General features: G+C 38.7%; 1 protein-coding gene across 7 annotated transcripts in view; it reads left to right on the top strand.

Annotated features, from left to right (window-relative positions):
• The window catches only part of NUMB (NUMB endocytic adaptor protein), an 89,190-nt gene that overhangs the window by 40,150 nt on the left and 24,254 nt on the right, over positions 1-24,786 (top strand). For 4 of the 7 annotated variants that reach the window (XM_063117658.1, XM_063117654.1, XM_063117660.1 and 1 more), the window contains exons 2-3: positions 9,802-9,939; positions 20,152-20,226. In XM_063117658.1, the coding sequence (XP_062973728.1) occupies positions 9,814-9,939; positions 20,152-20,226 (201 nt within the window). In that variant the 5' untranslated portion in view covers positions 9,802-9,813. Of the gene's footprint in view, positions 1-9,796; positions 9,940-20,151; positions 20,227-24,786 lie in introns of all 7 variants that reach the window. The other 3 variants (XM_063117655.1, XM_063117656.1, XM_063117657.1) reach the window with 1 other exon arrangement.

Here is a 24,786-nt window from a genome sequence, read left to right as displayed (position 1 = left end):
TGTTTAGCACATGTAACTTGAGCAAAAAAAAATAGTCCTTTAAAAAAAAAAAAAACACTACTTGATGTGGAAATGTGAAAATGCTGCTAAAAATGTCCAGATTGTTCAAGTTTGAGTTGGAAAGGAGATGAAGCTATGCTAGTACTTACGGCTGAAGATACAAACACAGAAACGGATTTTTTCATTAAAGGTTTTTAAAATGTAAAATCTGGATCTTATGACAAACTTTTTTTGTTTGCACAAAAAAGTGAATCAGAAGCTGAAATAATTTTGAGGTATTTGGGTGGTTGGGTGGGGAACTCTTGTGAAAGCATAGAATTGCCTGCTCACAAGTGGAACAACCCTTTGATCTTCACAATTCTGAAGCTGTGGAAGAAGATGCAGCTATGGGTTTCCCTGGTCTGCTCTTCTACAACTTTAATTGTGCATCCTCCTCTCCTGACTCCTGAGATTGGTTGATTGAAGTTGATTGCTTTGATTTTGTTGGGAGCCATTTGATCACATGTGTCAGGACTGTCTTCCATCTTACAGTTTATCAATTTAAGCAAAGAGTGGTGAGAAAATTTGAATGCAGTTTGAAAAAAAGAAAAATTGTGGGAATATACTGTTCACTGTTTATTTATTTCGGTCATAGACCAGCACATTGTGGGAATATATAAGAGTATATGGTCCAAAGTGATAAAGTTGGGTGAAATCCACAGTCTTTGGTTACTATTGCAGTGCATAATGCAGTAATAGTTCTGGTGTTCAGAAAGTAGTTTAAACATAATTTGTAAAAGCTGGTTTGAAGAAATCTGATATGTCTGTTAAAATTGTAGCATTTTACTGAGTGAAAGGGATGATGCAGAGGAGTGTTAAAAAAAGAATACATAATAGTATGAAATAGGAATGAGGTGAAAAGTGTCAGTTGCATTCCAGAGATGGGAGTATTCTCTGGAATGCAAAACTAACAAAATTAAATCACAAAATTAATATTAATATCTCTAGAGAATGAGATAATTTCAACCTCATTAGAGATTCCTTTCTTGATGAGCTTGCTATTGAATATTATAAAATAGAATCAGTTTTCTCTTTACTGCAGTGAGATTGGATGGAGAGAAGGTCCCTTTCACTGGGGTTCAAACTTCAATAGTCAGCAACATTAACAGCCTTGGTACCTCTAACTTACTACTCTACATGCTCTGTCAGGTTGCAGTGATACTTGAAACAGTCTTCATCAGATCCATTTGCTGTGATCCTCCCCTGTGATCTGCCAGCTTGAATCTTTCTTCTTTAAGCTTCAAGACCTGTTGATATTCTTTATTTGTAGCTGAATTCAAATGTTGGCAATACTGCAAATCTGTGCTTTAGTATCAGTGGCGATAGCTTTCCATAGCTTTGCAAGGTTCTGGTTCAAACGAAGTCCTATATATTCTTCATAGTGATGAGATGGATCCATTTGCAATAATGTTGATGCATCAAACATGAGTGGAGGAGCTTCTTTCACCTCATGAATCACTAAAGCAAAGGTGGGCAGCCCACAGGCTACATATAGCCTTTTACATTCTTTAATGTGTCTCCCGTCACCCACTTCTTTCTCAACTGCAGCAAGAGAAAGACTTGCCAAGGCAGTCTTTCATGGTTCTTTCTGCTATGCTCCATAGTTTCTCTCTTAAGAGAGAATAACTACAGAATGCAGCAGCTAGAGTATCTTTTGCCATTCTAGCCCACCTACTCGGTAATTGATGAAGAATAAGATTCTTGAGAGAGTAATCACAGACAGCAGCAGCTATAGTAGAGAAAAACTTTAGTGGCCAGTTTCTTTCATTGCAGCCCAGGAAGACCAGGGTGCACTGGGGGATGAGAGAAAAGAGCTGGATTTGACTGGATCAACAAACCTACCCTAAAAATATTTGTGTTAACACCAAAGTAATAACACAGCTGCTTTATGGGTCTGAAATCTGGGGGTCTGACAACACCATGACTGAAGCCTTGGAGATTGTGCAGAACAACTTCCTTCGAAAACTTTTCTCTCTTCCATCTGGTACCCCTGCAGCTTTCTTGCGCACAGAAGCCGGTAGACCTTCAGTTAGGGCAAGAATTGAGAGTGCTCAGCTAATATATTTTAAACAAATCGCCATCTTGCAAAATGAGCGTCTTCCTACTAAGTGTTTTCTAGAAATGGATAATAATTGTCATTGGACGGCAATATTCCAAAAGCTCCTGCATAGTTATCATCTCCCTGAATTGAAGTTTGCTCTAGGCATGGATAAGAAGCAACTAAGGGATTGGTGTTTTTGGATAGATTTCAGGAGGGACCTGCAACTTATTAAAAATTCTCAATTCTCTCGGTGGTTCCCTCTTCTAAAAACAGAACACTATAGAGCATGTTATCTGTCCAAATTGAGGCCACTGCCCCTGAGAAATGCTTTCATTGAATTGAGATTTCAAGTGATGCCAACCGCAGTGCTGGATGGACGCTACCACAAGGTACCATTTGAATCGAGATTATGTATCTGTGATCAATAACAAGTGGAAGACATAGCACACTACATGTTAACTTGCCCTCTGTATAGGGACCCAAGAGAGAGACTCTTGAAACCGCTGCTGTCATATGGAGGCAGGAATGCCCAAGCAGAAACAGTTCTCTTCCTCCTTAGCGATACCAACAGTTATGTCACTCATAAAATGGCCCTGTTTGCACTGGCAGCGAAAAAGATTAGGAAGAGAGAACTAGATAAAATTGCTATAAACTGAGAGTGCTGAGCGAAAAGAGAGCTTTAGTCAGAGTAAATTTAAGGTTGTCTGTATGGTTCTCTTGGTTATTTGAAATTATTGTGTACTTTTATAGTTGTATGCTTTTCTGTGGATGTATTTGTCATGGCCTTCGGCTACCACAATAAACTTATGATGATGACTGGATCAATGCTTTCAAAGGGGTGTGTGTGCGCATGTGTTGCATACAAGACTAAATGTAACTTTATAACCACTGTGTCCAATTTTTTGGTAAAATCATAGACAATTGACATTTTTATCTGCCCATAGCTAATAGTTAACACCATCAGCCTTGCCAGGTGAGCAGTATTTATTTTTGCCATAGTTGAACAGTGTGGTTATAAAATGACAGTCTTGATTGTAGTTGCAGAATGGCAGTGCCAGTATCTTTGCTATGCAGGTTATCTGGTGGTGTATCCATTCCTCTTGGATATCAGGTCCTGACATGTGCTACTGATTAATTAGAAACCTGTGGAAAAAATTGCCAGTTCATCTTCCTTCTCTGAAGGCTTTAGTCTGTGCTGTTCAGCAACTACCTTAATAGCTTTCAGTGAAGCAGTCTGGTCTCTGAGCAACAGACAGTATTTTGGCAGCTTTTACCAGGTGCTGTTTGATAAATTTGATTCACAGTTGTTCACCTTGGAATATACCTGATCTCAACGGATGAATTGCTTATGCCTTGACATGTTAAACATCCTCTTCTAAAATGCATTTTTTAAGGTGATGGCAGGATAGGGGAGATTTTCTATTTGTTTTAAGTTACTTACTAGCACAAACCTAAAAGCAGATAGGTCCAGACATTTGCACTGTTAATATGCTCTCCATAACAATAATTTGTAATTGCTTAGTTTCTAGCCACTATACAGTGCAACTAGTGCAGTTCCTGTATCTTAACATTTACTGTACAAAAGAACCATTGATAACTGTTTGCCTCCAGCTATATTTCCACCTTATTCTTTTTGATTGCAATAGCAGCAGAGCTGTTGTTGAAAGAACTTTCAGCTACTTGCGACTCCATCTCTTTATAGTAAGATGAATTAAGTTATCATTTCTAGGCTTCAGACATCTTCCAGTCCTGTCCTGTAAACATCCTGTCATCAGATCACACAAGGCATTCCAGGTAACAACCAGGAATCCACTTGTGGGTGGAAATGTCTGCTTTCGCAAGCAGTATAACACAGGATGTTGGCTGCCTATGCTTGAATACTTGGGATTGCTGGGGTACTGAATAATAACTTGCTGACTTGTTAGAAGGTAAACATGACATCTGAAAGAGCCTAAATTTATATATGTTTTCTTTGGTTCTTTCAGTAATGTTATGCAAGCAGAAAACTCTTCTCAGTTGCATCCATACTTCACTATTGTTTTAAAGAGATGGCAAGAGCCTAGTGACCATTAGTAGGCTGTTCTGTATTAAATTATGTTTTGTAGTTAAATGTTGAGATAAATATTACCCTCCAATTTAAGCAGCTTTTCCTGGTATACTTGTATAACAGTCTAAATGGTGTTAGTACCTGCTGTTTGAGGGTAGCTTTAGGTACTTATTAAAATTCATCAATAGAACTATTCTGTTAAAGGAACGTACATCAACGTGTACTGTCAGTTTTCTCTCGAGAAGAAAACATTGGAAGATAACAGAGCAAAGGAAGGATTGCTCTGAAAAAGAGTATAATCTCTCTTACCATCTCAAAAAAAGGGTTCCAAGTAAAAGTTGAATCCACAGATTATAATATAATTTTCAAAATAGTTTTATGTTGTTAAAAGAGTTCACATGTAGCCTAATAGGTCTACGTTTGTAATTCCTTCTTAATGGAAGGAGTGAAAAGGTATGACACCATGCATTACTGTTTGCAACTACTTCAAATCCTGTTGGTTGAGACAGTGTTTCAGACTATAGTTACTCTCAGAACATTTTGCTTGAGGGAGCTTTAATCTTCATAAATGACTGTCAATTTAATTTAATTATTAAATGGCAGAGCAATTTTTAGAGGATTGTCTATGTTGAAATTTCTATGTTTGTCTTTGTCTTGGGGTAGTTTCTCTTCAAGCCTAGAGTCTTGATTTCAGCTAACTTGTAGAGAACATCTATACTTTATTGTATGATCCTATTCTTCATTTATTACCAAAATTAAGGTGGACAAAGATCAATGATTTTTTTAAAAAACAAACAAACAGAAAATATAGATCTTTTAATTTAAATGCATTTTTAAAAATTTAAATCAGATTTTTTTTAAATTTAAATCAATGGTTTTTTCCTAAAATATTAAATTTCTCACTAACTTAAAAATAACATAATTACAATTAAATCTCATAATAAACATGCTAAAAGTACACTTACTGTCTCATAGAAATGAAGTTACCTACCAATCAAACATTTTAGTTTTTCATCTCATGAAAATGGCTCTGTCCAGCCTGACTAACAGCTCTTGCTTCTTGAAATTCTGGGCATTCAGTTTCTTTGACTAAAGTCTCATGGGCAAAGACACAGTCTCATTCTGTGCTTATGTGCTGGAGGGTTCGGCAAAACAAGACAGAGGAGTTAGTTAAGACAGAAAAACAATACAGAAGGGTGGATAAAAATTGTTTAAACAACATCTCAAAGAATGGATTAAAAAAAAAGTATTTGGATTTTTTGGCTCGGAAACTATCAAGCCTTGATTTGACCTATCAGTCATGGACATTTTGTTTTTGTTTGTAACTTTGTTTTTTATGAGGGCAACGCTGGGCCAAGACAGAGTGAAGCAGAATGGGGCAACACTGGAAAGAAAAAGAGAAGACAAAATTGTCCACCGTGTACCTTCCCGTATTCTCATACTATGGTTGTTATCCTATACTCACTTACCAGGAAATAAGCCCCATTGAACCCAAGGGAATTTATTTCTGAAAAGTTATCGATAGGATTGTACTGCTAACCTCAAACTGCCATGAGTGCTGGTCATAAGAAAGACCTGTTGGTAGGCTTAACCTAAGCCTGAATATTATGCAGTTGTTTACATTGACAGATTAGATCCATGTATGTCCATGAGATATGCATCAATGCTGCATAAGAGATGTCATTGTGTAATGAGATTAGTCATATTGAACTGCGTTAGTAGATTTGATTATGGTTTTAGCAAAGTTATGTTATTTTGTGAATCACTTTACTGTTCAGTATAATTTTGCTATCTTTAGTTTTTGCAGTATCTCAGGCTTGAATGTATGTTTGCTCCAAATACTTACACAGCAAAACTTAACAAACAGAAATATTTTCTGTAAAAGAGGAAGGCTTTTTGTTGCTGTCAGCTTCACTATGAAATTTTCATTGATTCCAGAAAGTTTATTTTAGAAAGGGAAGAACAACATTTAGACTCCCTCCATCTCTTACACTACTAGGATTGCATCTGAGAAATAGTTACTATTTTTCAAGATGTACTTTGGAGTAGCTTAAAAGACAGTAAGTAATTTATGATGGACTAGTTTATGGATTCTAGTTTGCCAAAGCAAGTGGACAATCTCAATTTATCATCTAAGATACTATTTATTTATTTATTTATTTATTTATTACATTTTTATACCGTCCAATAGCTGAAGCTCTACTACAATACATCTCGTTATGATACTATGTTTTTGAAGCTGGACTTTTGGCCTGATGTTTTTAGTGATTTATGAGAACCTTTCTTAATAGAATTCTGGCTCCTCCCTTGTTCCTGAGAAGAATGTTGGGCTGCTGAGAAGGACAACATAGACTAAGTTGAGTCATGCAGCATGGTTTAAAACTAACAACAAAAATCTTAAATCATCTCAAGTGCCACTGTGGGGCCTGTCCAAACAACATGCTAAGCCATAGTTAGGGTGCTAATCCTTTTGCAGCAAGTGCTTAGTGAGCATGTTTAAACAGTAGTTATGTAGCCACCATGGTTAGGAATGGTTCACACACCATGCTAAGTCATGGTTCACATGTCACGCTAAGCTGTAATGTTTAGCCAAAGTGCTTAACCACCGTAGCTTAACATGTTGTCTGAACAGGGTCAGCGAGAAATGCCATCTGCAAAGCTGCCAAACTTTTTAGAATTCTCCTGATTCTGATTTTTAGAACTAATGAATAGTTTACACTGTACAGTTACCTGCTAAAATAACCATCACAGTTAGCATGCAAGCTGAAAATTCCCTAGTGCTGCTTCAATCTTGATAGGGACCAAGTGCTGGTCAACAGTGCTATTTGACTAGGTTCATACAATTGGATGACCTTAACTTGTTCTATAAATGGAACTGTATTCTTTTATTTGAAAAAGTTACTGATAACTTCAACCCAGCATATTTGTACTGACCACTGTTTCCCTCTAGTTTTGGATTTTGGATTAAGTGTGTTTCAGTCTGTGAGAAAAGCACCAAGATCAATCTCTTTCTCTCACTTACGGTATTCACTTTCTCTGATGTCTGCAGCTCAAGGAAAAATATAAGGAAATAAGCCCACAAAGCGCTGCTCTCTTCCATGTTCTGGTTAAAAAAGTGAAATAAAAAGCAACCAGTCTGTTGTGTACATCTAGGAATAACTTTTTATCAGTGATTATGGCTTGCTCCATGGGCATCCTATTCACCAACTAAACACTGGATCGTCATTGGCTCAGGGGAGCTGATCAGGACTATATGTAGAAATGAGGCAGAACAGTCCTCCCAACTACATTATTATTTATAGCTGAATGGCTAGGGGGATGTTCTGAGTATGTGCATCCACCCTGGCTAGTCAAAGCAGAACAGAATGACGAAAGGACTTGAGGGAAAGCTCAGCTAAGGAAACAAGTGGCAGGGCACATACCTCAAGAGTAGGTAAATTGCTGGGGGGTATCTCTCGCACTGAGGATCAGGCCAGACAGGAAGGAGGGCACTGTCCTGCGCATACAAAGTAATGGTCCACCTCTGCCAAAATGTCAATTTCTATAGTAAGTCCCATTCCTGTACCTTTGCAGAGACATAGTGGATCTTGGATTGTAATGGACTATGACTGTTTAGTATAAAGAAGTGGATGTTTTGTCTTTAAAAGTTGTACAGTGATGTTGAGCCATTCTTTTTAAAATCAAGCTGCTTCCACTTAATTGCTAATAACTTGAGTGAAGATACAGGAGAGTGTTTGTGGTGAAACTTCTGGATATCATTGTATGTAGAACTTGCATAAACTTCAGTATGTGAAGTCAGTAAATCTGAATGAGTTTATTAAATTACTCACAATGTTTATGCATCTCATTATGCTAGGAAATGTTCATACTAGGTTTTAAAAAGCTCCAATAACCTGATGATTTATCCTCAGCTATTTCCTTCCTTAATTCATTAACAATATAGTGCATGATAAAGGAGATGGAAAATTAGGGTTTTGTGAATACAAAATAACATATTCTAGAGTATGTAAGTGGACTATGCAAAAGCCAAACTAGATTATAGAGAAAACATTCTCTTTTAACTTTGCTTAATTTTGGCCTAAGTTCAATTTCACAAAGGCTGTGTTCTGAATTTCTCAGCTGCATAGATATTACATATTTGACACTTTCTATAAATGTGTGACTGTTAAGGCAGTTCAACATTTAAATTAGTTGGAAAGAATAATTTTACTCCCCACCCCACCCCAACCCCTTAAAACAGTCCAGGATTGCTTTTGGAAAACTTCAATAAGGCTTTTATCTTTTGATATTGGAATTGCAAAGTACATGCTTGTGTGTTGTGCTTGGATAGTGGAGTGTGCTACTTATGTGGAAGGGCTAAGTACATCTAAGTTAGCAGATTGTTCTTGATTTTCTGGCTCTTGTCTCACTGTTTCTTTTCTATAGACCTTGTGTGAAAAGTAGGGAGGTGATATAGAAGTTTAGAAGTGTAGTCCCAATCTGAAGAGTCGGGTAGGAAGATGCATATATACCAGGGCACACTGCATTTCAGGTTCAACTTAGGCCCAATTCAGATATAACTGGAAACCATGGTTTTCTGCTACATGAATTTTGCTGTGGTGAGCCTTACATTTGCATGCTACCCCTTCCACTCTTCTCCCCTTTGACATCCATAAGTAGGAGATCAAAAGCGTTTGTTTCCAGCTTGACATAAAAACTCAAACTGCGGTTTGTTTATTGGCAAGTGAGAACAAGCTAATATTAATCGGTGGTTTCAGATCCAGGCTTGTTCCTTCATCATTATTTATATATAAACCATAGTTCCCTATGTTCAAATGTCATGGAGGAAATGTTATTTAAAAAACCAAAAGTGGATTCAAGCCATAGTTTCCCATTACATCTGAATCCGCTCTTTCTTCTGCTGTATCACAAAGATATTTAAAAGACTGGATGATGTTTTTGTTTTTGTTTTAAAAAAATGCAATGCAGCCTGGCGGTTTTAGAAGATATTATACTTGCTCATAAATGGACATGATCAAAAACCTATGTGGATATACAGTGAGTTTCCTGAGAATCATCACTACTTAAAATAGAATCCTGGTTAACAGGCTAAATTTCTAAGTCTTTGTCTAGCAGATCTGTCATCTTCTCACATCTGGAGATAAAAGCTAAACTGGAAGAATAATCAACTGAATGTGTGAAACATTTGTATGTACTGTGTGAAAACTGCAATTATCTGAATCATGGGCACTTGATCAGAGTCACTTAAGCTGATCCTGAAAAACGTGCTGTAATGGTTTCCCTTTTCGCCCCTCCTCTCAAGGTGACTTCTAACCATGACATTGGTTGAGTTTCCATGGATTCATCTATTATGTGGGTCTTTCCCAAAAGATCAGCATTTTGGGATGCTGCTTGTGTGGGGAAAAACATATGCAAACCTGTGCACTGAGGCCTCTACAGAAAGTTAAAGAGCCTTACAGAATGTTAAAGAAACCTATATTACAGATGCAACATGAGATAAGCCCATGAAAAAGCCCCCTACCCCCATGGAAGTATAACATTAAAAGGACACCTGAACAAGCTTTTTCTAAGTTGGAGGAATAAAGTAGTTTGGTTTGTTAATTGTCAAAGTCCTTCAGTGCAGTAATGGAAAATTTCACTTACTTAAACTTTTTTTTTTCTCCTTGTAGGGCACGAGAACTGAGCAATGAATAAATTACGGCAAAGCTTTAGGAGAAAGAAAGATGTCTATGTCCCTGAAGCCAGTAGGCCGCATCAGTGGCAGACAGATGAAGAAGGGGTTCGGACTGGGAAATGCAGCTTCCCTGTTAAGGTAAACATGCTTCTTTTTCAAGATCTACAATGCATTTCTAAATCCTGTGTGTGTGTGTGTGTGTGTGTGTGTGTATATCACTTTAAACAGCAGTTGTAAGAATTGTTTTCTTTGTGTGAAACAAGTCAGATTACTCATCTTCCTACAAAAGTGGAGGATCTACAATTGTCTGTGGCTTTCTTATACCCAGTGGTCCTTAGAGGCACTGAAAAGTGAAACTAGCACATCACTTGGTAGAGCCCAATCCCTGTCTCTGCGACCCCTCCTCTTCCATATCATCTGTCTCTGACCATGCAGACATCCTGACAACAACATTCAGTTGACCTTTCCCCCCACCCCACTACCAAACTGTTTTTTGCTTGATGAAGAGATGTGGAGATCTCAAATGCTTACACACTTTTTGTGATCTTTAGCATTTTTCTTATAGCTAACACAGCTGTCTTTGTTTTCTGTATCACCTTCCTACACTTTCTCTTTTGTTCTACGAATACATAAAATTTCGCTACGACTAGATATGTTATCTGATAAAATAAAACTTAGTCAATTAACTTTAGGATTGGTAAATTAAATCTATATAAATTTGCATATGATTAAAACAAGCACACTTTGTTATTAGTTGACGCAGGCTTTTTTCCTAGTAGGCATCTTACAGGCATGCATGACAGAAAAGAGAGAGTGCCTTTTCTAAGAGTAATTTTTTGTAATAAAAATACTGTTAAAATCTGCTGTTGCACAATTAATTCGAGCATCTTTTAATCAATATGCCTTTAACTGATTAAACAAACTGATTACATGCTAGAGCACAGAACCAGAAATTTTAAAATGTCTATATTTCTTCTAGTCAGTAATGCATAGTTTTAATACAAAGTTAATTATAGAAATTTGCTAGCTAAGGCAAAAAGTGTGATTCATGCATAGAACAGTGTTAAAATGTTTGTATTCTGTTTCTCACAGCTGGTATTATCCTTCAGTAGATAACTGAAATTTTCATATTCCTTCATACCTGCATGGTGAATTTTAAACATGCTCACTTTTGATTTTTCAGAAGATGTTGCTCATGTGTTGGCATTTCTTTTCACAAATAAGTGAGCTATTATTATTATTATTATTATTATTATTATTATTATTATTATTATTATTATTATATTTGTATCCCAATGCTGGGCCTCAAGACGGCCTTACAAAGTTTTAAACATACATTGGGGGAGGGGAAAACAAAACCATAAACGTTTAAAATACACAACAAAATTATAAGACATTAACATAGATGGAGGGCCAGATTATTCTCCAAAGGCCTGCTGGAACAAAAAAAGTTTTAGCCTGCTTCCGAAAGCCCATCAAGGAGGGAGCCAGCCTAGCTTACCCGGGAAGAGAGTTCCAGAGCACTGGAGCAGCCACCGAGAAAGGCCTCTCCCATGTTCCCACCAAGCGCGCCTGTGAAGATGGTGGGACTGAAAGAAGGCCTTCTCCAGAAGATCTTAAAGCACGGGCAGGCTCATAAGGGAGAATACGTTCTTTCAAATAACCTGGACCCAAGCCGTATAGGGCTTTATAGGTCATAACCGGCACTTTGAATTGTGCCCGGAAACAGACTGGAAGCCAGTGGAGCTGTTTTAACAGGGGAGTTGTGTGCTCCCTGTAACCAGCCCCAGTCAACAATCTGGCTGCAGCTCTTTGAACCAGCTGGAGTTTCCGAACTCTCTTCAAAGGCAGCCCCACGTAGAACGCGTTACAGTAATCCAATCGGGATGTAACTAAGGCATGTGTCACCGTGGCCAGGCCCGACATCTCTAGGAACGGGCGCAGCTGGCGCACTAGCTTTAACTGCAAATGCACTCCTGGCCACTGCCAAAACCTGGGCATCCAGGCTCAGGGCTGAATCCAGAAATACACCCAAGCTGCGGACCTGTGTATTCAGGGGGAGTGTAACCCCATCCAACACAAGCTGAATCCCTATTCCCTGATCTGCCTTTCGACTGACCAGGAGCACCTCTGTCTTATCTAGAAACTAAGCTAGAAACTAACTTTTAAAATGAGGATGAGATTACTAAGCCAGATAGCCCCGTACCACTTTTTGCAGTAGGACGAAGTAGTAGAAGAAAACTGATTCTATAGATATGACTGCGATGCTTACAAACTGACTGCTTTCCTAGCTTATTCTTTGTATTATGTGTGCTTAAGAAATGAACATTGTATAGAAAAAGTTGCTTTTGTCAGTTTTCCAGGCCAGCATTATTACACTCTATTTTCCCTGAAGTGGTATTTGTCTTCACTTGTCTTGCAGCAGAGGTGTAGTTTAAAGAGCAGCTATACAGCAGGTTTCTGCTGTGGCAAGGTGAGAATGTAGGTGGCCAGACTGTGGGGAGTCTGGGCAAAATATGGAAGAGCAGGGTGGCTGAACAATGGTGTTCTGTGCTTCTTGGTGGTTATACAAGGGCTTGCAAAGGTCAACAGAAGCAAACAGGTCTATCTCAGCTTGTCTGGGATGAACAGAGATGATACCTGACCCTGGCTGGCCACAGAACACAGGTTTTCCATGCTCTGGAAAGCAGGATGGAATTCTGCCATGAGATCAAAGTGATTTCAGCAGCATGGTTAGCCCATGTTACTGATTCAACAGTCCGAAATGGAAATGATTGAGTTAACTGGCACACTGAGGGATCAGATCCCCTTGATTCTTATACTGTTTTAGCAAAGGTTACGTGTTCCAGGTCTGACATGACAAGACACAAAGAGGCTAGGGAATGATTCCCAGGTGGCTTCAGTAGTCATTTGGGACCGAACAAAGGTTGGGACAACTCTTGGCCAGAATCATCACAAATGTCGAAAGAGGCGATTTGGGATGTGCAAACCAATCAAGAAAGTTCTGAGCCTACAGCTATTCAATATTGTGACCTTTCCAAAAAGTCGAGAAATTCCCAGTACTGCACCCAGTGATTAATCATACCTGGGAAAATTACTTCAGGATTGGCATATGTGTGCATAATTAAATTAGTGTTTGCTCGGCCTGGGGCTTCTGAATATATACAGTTTTGATTAGATAGGTGCTGCTAACTTTAGCCTTATGTACATGATCTCCAGGGGTTTTATGCAAGATTGTTTTGTGGTGTCAGTTTTTCCTGCCTCTACACAGCTCTGCTCAGGCAGAGTTTCTTAAAGTGACCACCTCCAATGTTGCCAACTATCACAGGAGCCTACAGTGCCTGTCTTACAAATGAGCAGCCTGCTGGCAGCGCCTAGTTTAGAGTTCAGTAAACTTTCTCTGTGATTCTTCAACAATGATCTCTGGCATCCCTTTTCCTTGTTTTGTTAGTGATTTTTCCTTTCAGGTCATCGTGTTGTTGGACATTGTTCCACACTTTCCCCAGGATTTTTTCTTGGCCATGGTCCCTGCGTAGCTATGGTGCAATAGGCAGCCATTAAAAATGCCATAACTGTGGGAATAAACTTAGCTCCACTACAGATGGCCACCATCACTGTTTTGAGTTGCCTTGGATCAGGAGCCCAATGCATGCTTCCATTTCCTAAAGTTCACTGAAAGTACCTATGACAACTGCTGTTCAAGTTTCTTTGTCATCTCTGGGAGAAGGCGTTGGAGCTGTCATCTCAGTCCAGTTTATGGGACCTTAGTTTTCAACTGCAGAGACGAACCAGCTCTGTTTTAGCCCCATGGCTGCTATGAGTCTGTATACCTTATCTGTGTCAACTATTTTGATTCTACCAAGTACAACTCTTATGACTTCTATTTTCTTCACAAATCTATTTCTTTTATACAGCTTGTATAGAGCTTTTGAAGCAATTGAAATATATTGTATATATACTGGGAGAAGATCACCATAAATTCCAGGCTTGCAAAAGTAGTGTGGCAAATGTAGGTGTGTTATTTTGTGTGTGTGCGCACAGGGAAGCGTGGATGGGATCCTATTTGTCTGTTCTCTTTTCTTTTCTTTTTTCTTTTTCTTTAAAAAGGAAATGAGAACCACTTCCATTACCAGAGAGGCAGGAACATTAATCCTATAAGAAAAATACTTTTTAAAGGGTTCTGTGAGACCTTAAGTGATACAACAGGAAAGTGCTTATCTTCAGGGAAGGAGCACACTAGCCCAGAGCCATCTCATCCCCAGTAGGTTATCTTTTTGTAGAATGCTACAATAACATCATTTAGCCACCTTTATTCTAAACTGAACAGTCTAAAACCTGTTTTATATCTGTTTAAAAGATAAGCTTTCTATTACAGTAAATGAGGTTTTCAGGCGTTTAGTCCCGGGTTGTTGTTTATCTTAAGGTGTGAAAATTCCAACTTTCTGAAATTGGATACTATGATCAATGTTTTAATAGTTGCATTTCAGTCTCTTTTTGCAGATTATAAGCATTTTTGATGGAGCCTTTAAACAAAATGAAAATGTGTAGCTTATCTACACAATTGATGTTTTGTGCCAAATAGTTCTTACTCTCTTGGCTAAACTCCTATATCCATTTTATGTGTGAGAGAATTCATTTTCAAAGATACTCTGTTATAGAGAATTGAAAAGGCTATTTGTTTTGTAGATGCTTTTGTTAAGACCTCTAAATCTACTTGGGTAGAATAAATTATTGCAATTTAAAATGTAGCAGATTTTTAGATGATTAACATTATACTATACTTTTTTTATTAAATGGGTCCTGAGTTCACTTGAATTCACACTTGCTTTACAAAAGAGAGAGAGAGAGAGGAGACCCCTCCATGATCGTGTGAACAAGGCTGGCCTTTGGAGTGGGTGAGCTGGGTGGTTGCCCTTAGGAGTTCCAAGCTGAGCTCACTCTGTGTGTGTGTGTGTGTGTGTGTGTGTGTGTGTGTTTTAAAGTACTGTCTGCAGTGGACTGGGGAGGCAAAAAGCAAGTTTCTGTAACTGTCTTTTCAAGGTTCTACAGGTTGTTTGGGTACTAACTATAACATCTGCCTTCAGTTAGCTTTGAAGTATGTTTCTTTTTCAATTTCTGTTTTGCTGTCATTTGCACTAGGTAAAAATCAGTGGATCATGGCTTTACATTGAGGCAACATTACTGAGCACTTACCACTTCAGATACTGCAAACGCTATACGCAGCAAATAAATAATAATAAAATAAAGTCTTAGCCTGTAAGAACTCAGCTGGATACATTTTTTAATTGTAACTTTTGTTTATTTTTAGAGATAAAAATAATGGGTATTCTAAAATAAAAGATGCATACCAAAAGATAGGAACTTCTACAAAACCAAAAATATTAAAAGTAAAACCCGTGATAGTTCTGCTGTGTTGTATAGGACACTGCCACTGCTCAGAATGGGGCTTTTGAGCTTTGGTTTGTACAACCTGTAGCACAGTGGTTGGAAGATCAAGTTTCTGGGCAAAGTCATTCTCAATGGAAAGCAGCAAGGGAAGAAGACTGAAGAAAAAGTTACAGCCTGGGAGACTGTAGTATATTGTGATGCTATCCCTTTAAGAATAGTTATACCTCTCTAACATAGAGCTTATTTCTTGTAGATGAGGAGGGAATGTTGGAGCTCAGGGTTAAGACCTTCCAGCGGAGCCATTTTTTTGTATGTGCTGAACACAGTAATAGTTAAGAACACCATTGTGCATGTTTTTTCCATTGGGGCAAAAAGTCAGTTTTGTGGGCATAGCTAAGCTTCACCTTGTCTGATCTGCCCCAAATTTTGCACATATTTAGCTAGCAGTTTAGCTAGTTTTTGGTAGATAACAAAAGGAATATTGCAGGGGAAATGGATTAGCTCCCCATGTAGGGACTCATGAACAGAAGTTCGCATTGCCCTTTAAGATATAGTATAGATCCATGGGTGTTCTTTTAGTGCATAGGCTATGGTAGATTTTTTTTCCCAGGTGAAAATTCAAGAAGAAAGACCAACCTCCTGTTGCGTGAAATATGGATGGAATGCCGCCAAATTTGCCATCCTAGGAGTGAATGGGCCAACTAGCAGTGAGGTCGAAATCCAGCAAGATTGATCAAGGATTGGGGGAGTTAAAAGCTTCCCCTCAGAAGAAAAACCATTTGTTTGTATTGAGGGAAGTCGGTTGGAGGCTTCGGAATGTATGCACTGAGCTGTGGTATGTGTTCAGAGGGGGTCTCTGAGAGGCAAAAAAATTAAAGGGGTCCTCTGGAGCTCATGGTAGAGCAGCTTGGTCCAAATCAGTTAATCAAGGTTTAAGGCCTTTTTGAAGCATCTTAGCTACTTACAATGACTACTGCTCCTGCAATGCTTTATGTTGCTAGCAGCTAGTGTTGATGGCACAAGATTGGGAGAGCTGGGAAAAAACAGGGTGAGGAATAAAAGGTGCAGTGGTGGTGCAGCCCAATGTGGGGGCCAAACTGTTAACCCTTGTATTGCTGGTCACTGGCTTTCTCTCTGTATCCCAACTTCGCCCCTTTGTACACCTAAGGATTATCCCAGGCAAATGGAGGGATCGTCTCTGCCTGCTCCCGGGATCCCCTATGTGTCATTTGGATGCACAGGGATGATCCCAGGATGATCCCAGGAAAAAAGGCAGGCGAAGAAATGGCCTTCCTTTCTGCTAGCCAGCACTCAGGCTGATAAACTCTTCTCTGCTATAGGACTATAGGCAGCTTGATCTTCAGGTAGAGAGAAGGCTACAGAAACAGGCACCCATGTTTCAACGTGAAATGAGGGGCAACTCTGACTTGGCATGCGTAATATTCTCATAGGTCCAGACACTCAGGCTGTTGACTGAGAGGTCCCAGAGCCCTGTGGTTCAGCTGTCCTGTGTGCATCCCAATGGGCTCCTGCCCTTCATCCCTTGCCACACATGTGCTGGTCCCTTTGCCCAAGGTGCGTTGGTTGTGGTTATTTCCCACGTTTTTTGTGGGTGCAGTTCAACCATAACTCATAAACCATTGTACCTTTTGCCACTGACAAAGAATATAGGCCTACAACTCCATGAAAGACATATTTTGAGAGCCACCCACACCAAATGACAGAGAAGTGGAGCAGGAATTCAGTGAAAGCAGAGAGGCAAAGAAGAGGTAGCTTGCTCTGGGCCCTTTTCATAGACATTGCTGGGGGGAAACCTAGGAGTAGTAGGGCCTGATATACTGTTTTTTTGTAATCGTGCACAAGCCATACAGCTTTAGTAACACTGTGAAAATATGGGGCTGCCTGGGGGAGGGAGGACTGGGGAACTTTGCCCCAGGACCCCACAGAGTAAGCTCCCTGTCTCAGTTTCTGTGCATACCATTGGCTCCTGCCCTGACTCTGCCACGATGGTCACCAGAATTCGTGGTATTTTGTTTACAGTTTTCATAAAAAGAAGACATGGTATATTAGAGTGTAAGATGGCACTGAATCTTATCATGTAGTTGTGACATGATGGAACCTCTCCCTGGCTTTGATGAAGTAAATATTTTACATAGTTGTGTATGAAACAGAATAGATGCTAATGTGAGGTTTAAGATGGCTGTAAAATGTATCCTTGGGAGGCTGGAAAGGAGGGGCCTGATTAGCTGGGCCTATAGCCCAACTGGAAGGGAGTCTAAACCAATTATGATAAGGTATAGTCTTTCTTTATGTCTGGGCAGCAATAGAGATAAGATTGGTTCAAGCCATGTAGCCCCAGTTACAGACGTTGTTATAAGGAGAGAAGTAACAGGAAAGGTTTTAAGGAAGGATTCTGTGGCAGAGCAGGGGGTCAGTTCTTGTCACAGAAAGACCTCCAGGCCCACCGGGGAAAGCATTCAATGAGTGAACTGCCACCTAAGATTTCCAGGCAAGGTGCCACTGAAGAATAATTTTCTGTGGCAGTTACCACAAGGAAAGCCGTAGGAGTGGTGTAAGTAGCTGGCATTATATTAGACTTAACCATGATATAGTACTTCATAACAAGTAGAATTTGGCTAATCAATCTTCAATACTATAAACAGGATTATTAAAAACATAAGAAGTGCCTTGATGCTGGATCAGACCAAGGGTCCATCTAGTCCAGCACTCTGTTAACACAGTGGTCAACCAGCCATCGGCCAGGGATGAGTAAGCAGGACATGGTGCAACAGCACCCTCCCACCCATGTTCCCCAGCAACTAGTGCACACAGGCTTCTGCCTCGTATACTGGAGGTAGCACACAACCATCAGGACTAGTAGCCATTCATAGCCTTCTCCTCCAGGAATTTATCCAACCCTCTTTTAAAGCCATCCAAATTGGTGGCCATCATTACATCTTGTGGTAGTGAGTTCCATAATTTAACTGCAAAGCCATTTGGTGTAGTGAAAGAATATCTTAACCCTTTCTCAAGTTGGCACTTGGAAAGTCTAACGTTTACAGCAGTGCTGGATAAGGTTGTTTCCGTTTTGAACACTGCATTCCTTTGGAGATAACCAGTTGGGAATGGGGGCGTGCAATTAGGAGATGGGGCTGAAGCCAGCAGCAGGTGGGGCCAGAGCCAAAACTCTTGAGGGCCACCCCTTCTCTTTCTGTTATTTATTTATTTATTTATAACATTTCTTGGCCGCTTCTCAGGGCAGAGGTCCTCACAAAATGGCTTACAACAATAAAATACATGATACCTCCCTTCTCTCTCCCTCCTTGACAAGCATGTTGCCAGGGGGAGTCACAGATGGCTCCTGCCAAAGGTCTGAACTGTTTGTTAGCTTGCAGAAGGCTTTTGAAATTAGGCTGTGCACCTTTGATTTACAGACTCAGGAGCAATAGAATGACAATACATTATTGTTAAGAGGACTGTGGATCTAGCTTATGATATAAGGATCTTTTAAATCCTTCTCAAAATCACAGCTGCAATAAGGAAATGCATAGTGGTGTGATGTTGAAACGTTTATGCTACCAAATTTGGTTTTTGTGTCTGTAGATTTATATTTTTCTTAACTATAGTAATATAAAAATTCAAAAATGGTTGAAGATTTGAGACTTTATCTTGATATTCTGAAAACATATAGGCCAGGTTTCAAAGAATGGAAATTCATGCGTGAGAGTGAACTGTGCATCCAGCCATAACTTTGCTTCTCCTATTTCTCTACATTGCTTCCCATTGCCAAATAAGATTAGTTACCTTATAAAGTACAGAGCAGCTTTTCTGTCCAACATTGGGCATGGCTGCAGAAAAGTAAAAAGTAAAGCCCTGGTTGTTTACCTTGTATCCATTTCTTGGTTTTTGCCCCTAGTTTATTTTGTAAAGCAGTCTTGTCCAACCTGCTGCCCTCCAGATATGCGGCCCTGTAAGTTTCATAATTCCTAACCAGCGTAGTGAGTGGCCATGGTGACTAGGAATTATGGAAGTTGCAGTCCAATGCATCTGGAGGATGCCTGATTGAGGAAAGCTGATGCAAGGTGCTCAAGTTTGTATTTATTAAACGTTGCATTTGTTGAAAAACTACAAATGGCATGTTTCTATTCTATTACAATTATTCAGAAGGTATTATGGTATGTTAGATTCTACAAGAGAGAGTATCTTCTAATGCTAGTGAAAATGAATCTCTCTAAAGATGTAGTTTGAGCTGGCTGGCAAATGCCTGCATTCACTTTTCAAAAGATCTCTATCAGGTGTCAAAGCTAGTGAGTTTTGAACAAATAAAAATTGGCAATACTCCACACATCTCCTTTGCCTCTCAATTTTCTCATTTGCTCATATTTATTACCAGAGCATAAATGGTGGCTCTTAAAAAGCAAATGAGGCTGTCTGTCACCATTAGTAACTAAAATTTTGTGAAGGCTGAGAGTATTATTTCAACTAGCAAGCAAGTTGTTTGGCTTTACTACTCAACAGCATTGATTTCATTGCTCAAATGCATTGGGATTTATATTGGATCAGTAAATGATTCTCCCACATCTGTTGGATTCTTGTTTCTGCTTTGTGGTATTGCCTTTTTGATGTGTTCTGTTGGATTATTTGCATTAATAAATGCAAACTGTATAAATGTGAGTTAGAGACCCACCTGCTGCTTGATGTTCTGTAGTCACTGTGTACAATGCACATGAAAATATTGAACTATTGAACTAAGCAAACTAGCTGTTTTTATAAGGATATTGTTTTTATGCTTTTTATGTTTTCAAACTTTGTATATTTGTTTTTAATGTTTACTGTTTTTAATTTTTGTAAACTGCCCAGATTGCTTCGGCTATGGGGCAGTATATAAATGCAATAAATAAATACAGAGTGGGTCTAGTCCAGTTCTTCTAATCTGACCTTTTTCTTCACTCCCCCTCTCAGTATCTGGGACATGTGGAAGTGGATGAATCAAGAGGAATGCATATATGTGAAGATGCTGTGAAGAGGCTGAAAGCTGTACGTATACCCATTAAAAAATTGTCATTATACCAGTATATCCAGTTTCAAGGTATACATGGGTCTTTTTCAAGACTTAGATATTTTCCTTAAAGCACTGCATATAGTTACTGGGGCATGCCAGTATATGCTAGAAAAGGAATTGAAACCATAGCTGCTATTTGTGGTACCTGGTCCTGTGCTCTCAGAAAGTTCCTGAACAGTACTGAGAGGTTTTGTATTATTGCTGCTGCCTTTAAAAAAAAATCTTTCTCTGAAATATGCTACTTATTCGTCCTTAAACAGATCACATTACCTTTTTCTTGAGGAGGTTATCTTTTTGGATATTCATTCTTTCTCCATGCAGTGTAGACTAGAACTACTGTTTTCCATATGTATGTACTCCCAGACCTTCACTTTGCTGTTTCACTTTGAGGTCAATTGGTGAACTAATATTAAGTTCATAGAGCAATTTCTGTTCTTGATCTCTCTCCACTCAAGAATGAGATAGTGGGAGTCTCTTGAAGACTTATAAAATCAAGATTCCTCACTAACAAAAGAAAATATATGCCACTAAAGTCTTCTAACTGAAGCAACTGACTTTTGAGACCTACTGACAGCAGCAGAAAATCTTAAGTTAAGTAGTACAACAAAATTGTTAAAAGTAACTTTGTGGCTTTTTAATTTTAAGTTGCCTGGCATGTAAACAATATAGCTTCTAACTCAAACGCCTTGCTTTTTTCTCTCAGTCACACACAAGACGTTTAGAGATGGCATCTTTTAAAGAACTTCCAAATAAATGCTAATGTTCTGATTGGATATCACATTCAATTTCTCATTGGTTTTTTGTCTTGACCAGTTTACGAGAAGTGATAGTCATACTCAATCATTTTTTTCTTGGTGTTTCAAGCATCACAGAGTATGAAGTAATCTCAGACTTGTTAGTATAATTAGGTTTTCTATAATTTTTTGCCAGTCACTTTGCTATGATGGTTAGATGAGTATTTCATGCAGCTAAATGCAAAGATGGGCCTATCAAGGCTTATTAATATTGACATATAGTGTTATTTATCTAGTAAATGTTATTAATGTATTCAATTCTTTTCAAACCACTTTTACTGATTATTGAAAGGCATATATTCATCAAGAGGCTTCAAATAGCACTTGCGTATCCAACAGTGGAGTTCATTCTTAAGTTTTGCTTCCCTTCATACATAAAGATTCGTTTGTTTGTTTTGTTAGCCTGATACGATACTTGGGATGCAGTTTTATAGAGTGAACTTCCATTTTCAAAGGCAACAGAGTTTTTCCCAGTGGAGTAGAACCGGCTTTTCTCAAAACAAGTCATAAGTCATTCAAGGGCAGTTGAGCCTAAATGTATCTATTAGGTGTAGCAACCTAGTGTTGTCAAAACAGACTGACTTGGGTGTGATAAACTGTTAGGTAGCTGAAGCCTGGTTCCCCCCTTTCCCCCCTTTTCTTTCTGTGCTACCATAGAAACTCTAGTGCCCTTTTCTGGTTGCATTGGAGTGTCTTCAATGGGCCCATTGCATGATTTGGATACCAAAAATATTCTGTGAAACACCCCCCCCCCCAAATATAAAACCTTACTTTTTCTTTCTTTTTTTAGGGACACTCTGCCTTTATGGACACAAAATTATATCCAAGTTCACTGGAGGAGGGTGGGTGGGAACAGCTGAGTTCATACGCTTTTGTTGCCACCTGCTGCCTGAATGTGGCACAATTTTATTGGTCTTATCCCTAACTGTTCTTTGAAAAGCATGAATTGACATTTTAGAATACCACGAAGTACTAATCCGTGAGGGTGGAGGGAAGGAAACATGTTTCCTTGAAATGGCATTAATTCAACCAGAATAGGTTGAATTATGCTAAGTACATTACTCTGATCCATTTTGGACCCTATTGGAATGAAAGGCATGCCAGAGTTTCAGGGCAGATAAAAGCACTGAGTTAGCTGTAGAAGAATATGATGACATGTCTTGTAATTGGTACCCAAAATGATTAAGGAACCTAAGCTGTAGGAAGTATTCTGCATGTGAAAAAGAAGATTCTGAATTTGTGATAGTTAGATAGAAAAATACACCTGTGGCGTTATAGCTGCAGAGCTTTTTAGTGATAAAACCAAGCAACTTATCTTCCAGTTAAAAGCTGTAGGGCAGGGGTGGGCAACTTGTTTTGGCCTATGATTCCTATCAGCCTTTGCCAGTGTAGCCAATGGTTGGGGATGATAGGAGTTATAGGCAAAAACATCAGGTATGTGTACAAATTGCCCACCTCTGCTTTAGGGAAATTAAAATGAAGCTTTCAAATTTAGTGTTTGTTTTTAATATGATCTTGATTGAGCTCAGTATTTGAAGAGATGTCTTTATGTGGCTGAATTCTATTCCAACATAGTATCTGCTCAGTGAGCAACTCGATCACATGGTAAAAATGTGATCTTAACTGCCATCACCCTAGTTAGATGTAGAATAAGAATTTTGTGGAGTTTGATACTCCTAATTTGATGCAATAGTACACAACCCTGCACAGGGCTTTTAAAATGTACTTGTCCTCTTAATAAACAGGCTTATATTTGCCCATTAGTGGACTATGTTGGGAGCTGCCTTTCCGTTGTATTGTCTGCATCCTATCTAATTTGGTTAAAATTGTCTTCAGTGTTAGCGTCTTAACGTGTCATATTTTTTTGTTTGCAAATATGATACATTTGTTAATTTATGTTCTTGTTTTAGCAGGTAAAAAGAAACATAACTTAAGTGTGTTTAAAATATTAATGGTGTTTCTGAATATTAACTTCCATAGCTACCCTAAAATCCATTTTGCATGCTCTTTACCTAATGCTTTCTCTGGAACAGCTAATTTTTTCCCCATGTAACACCTTCTGAAAATGAAACTAATGACAGTCTTGTAAACAAGGCAGCTTCTTATGAACCTCCTAAGCTCTGGCATATCTTCTGAAGGCTGATTATATTGATATTTAATGCTTAACTTGGCAGTGGTGACAGCCATCTTTTTCTTTATATATAGCCTTGTAATTAGTTCTTTGGAAGGCATTGGGTATATCCTAGAAGATGCTGCTTTAATTAGCTATCTTGGATGCAAGTTTAATAATATAAGGCAGTAATATCTGTTAAATATTTCACCATATTTGGCATGTGGCAAACAGTTGATTGCAGAGGAAGAGGCATAATGGCAGTGGAAATTCACTGTTGATTCTAAAATGGCCAAAATATTCAAGAGAATGATCAAAGAACCATAGATGTGTGGCAGATATGGGACAATGACCTGGTTCTCAAATAACAACCCAGAGTACAGGTTACGTATAGATTGTCATTGAATCGTGGGTTGTTGTTGAATCATGGGCTGTCATTACACCCAAACCCTGCACTATGGTTTAACCATAGTTTCTTAAACATGAACAACCCAGAATTCAGAACCCAACAACAAACCATAGGTTCTCTTCCTGTGTTATTCAATGACAACCCATACTCAAGTCAGGATTCAATGATAACCAATACTCAACCTGTACTCTGGATTGTTGTTTTGTACAAACCAGGTCAATATTTGTGAGTAAGCTACTACTTGGATGTCGCTCTGACTGCTGCCACCATGTGGGAAGACCTTCATATGCAGCAGCTCACCACATGGATTGGGTGACTTTTTTCAAACCAGCATAAACATTTTGTTCTGGAGCTTTATTATGGGGTGAAAAAAATCGTTCATGTGTCAAGCCAAAGTACATGAATGGCTTTGCTACATGGTATTCATCTCAGGAGCAATTTAAAATGTCCCAGTCTTTAGTATTCAGTGAATATTGTCAGGAAAAATATCAGGGCTGTTTGTCTCTGAAATAGGTAAATAGTTTTAAATCTGAAAGTAAAATGTATTTTAAAGCTGCCACACTAAATTGTCATCAAATGAGTAAAACTCTCAGTGTGTTTACCTGCATGTCTCAAATACATGTCACATATTCCCTGTGCAGATTGGAATCTGGGTATGAAACATTACTTTTCAAATATTGTGGACAGAACTCTTAAACAATGTAGATAGTTTCCTTGACAGTTACTGAATAGTTCCTGTAGAGTGTAAAAGCATATTTTGTGGGCTCCTAACTAAAATCTATTGTGGATTTTTTTTCTGTGAAAGAATCTAGATTCTAAACACACACAAAAAGAAACCCTGGCATAAAGATCACCCCATTTTCTACTAAATCAGCTTTAAAAATAAAATTGGAAAATCGCTGTGGAGGGTATATGAGTTTAAGCACATTTTAAAAGCATTTTTTAAAAAAACTGGAAGAGATGAATCCCCCAAATGATTTACTTTTTGCTTGTATGCTATTTGAGCAATGTTAATTCTATCCCAATCTTTCAAAAAGTTTTAAATTAATGTGTTAATTCCAAGCCATCATCACACAGTTTGGGATTTCTCCATGCCTGCTGCCAAGTTGGGCTTGTAACCCTACTAAAAACCAGGGGGACAAACAGAATGAAGTAAATGTTCTGCATGAAATTGGGTCTTATTTTTCTTTTCCTCTTTCCACCAATTTCAGAGCTAGGGCCT

This window comes from Elgaria multicarinata, chromosome 2, assembly GCF_023053635.1.
Source record: "Elgaria multicarinata webbii isolate HBS135686 ecotype San Diego chromosome 2, rElgMul1.1.pri, whole genome shotgun sequence".
Lineage (NCBI taxonomy): Eukaryota > Metazoa > Chordata > Lepidosauria > Squamata > Anguidae > Elgaria > Elgaria multicarinata.
Note: the sequence above shows the minus strand (reverse complement) of the source record. Positions and strands in the feature narration are given on the sequence as shown.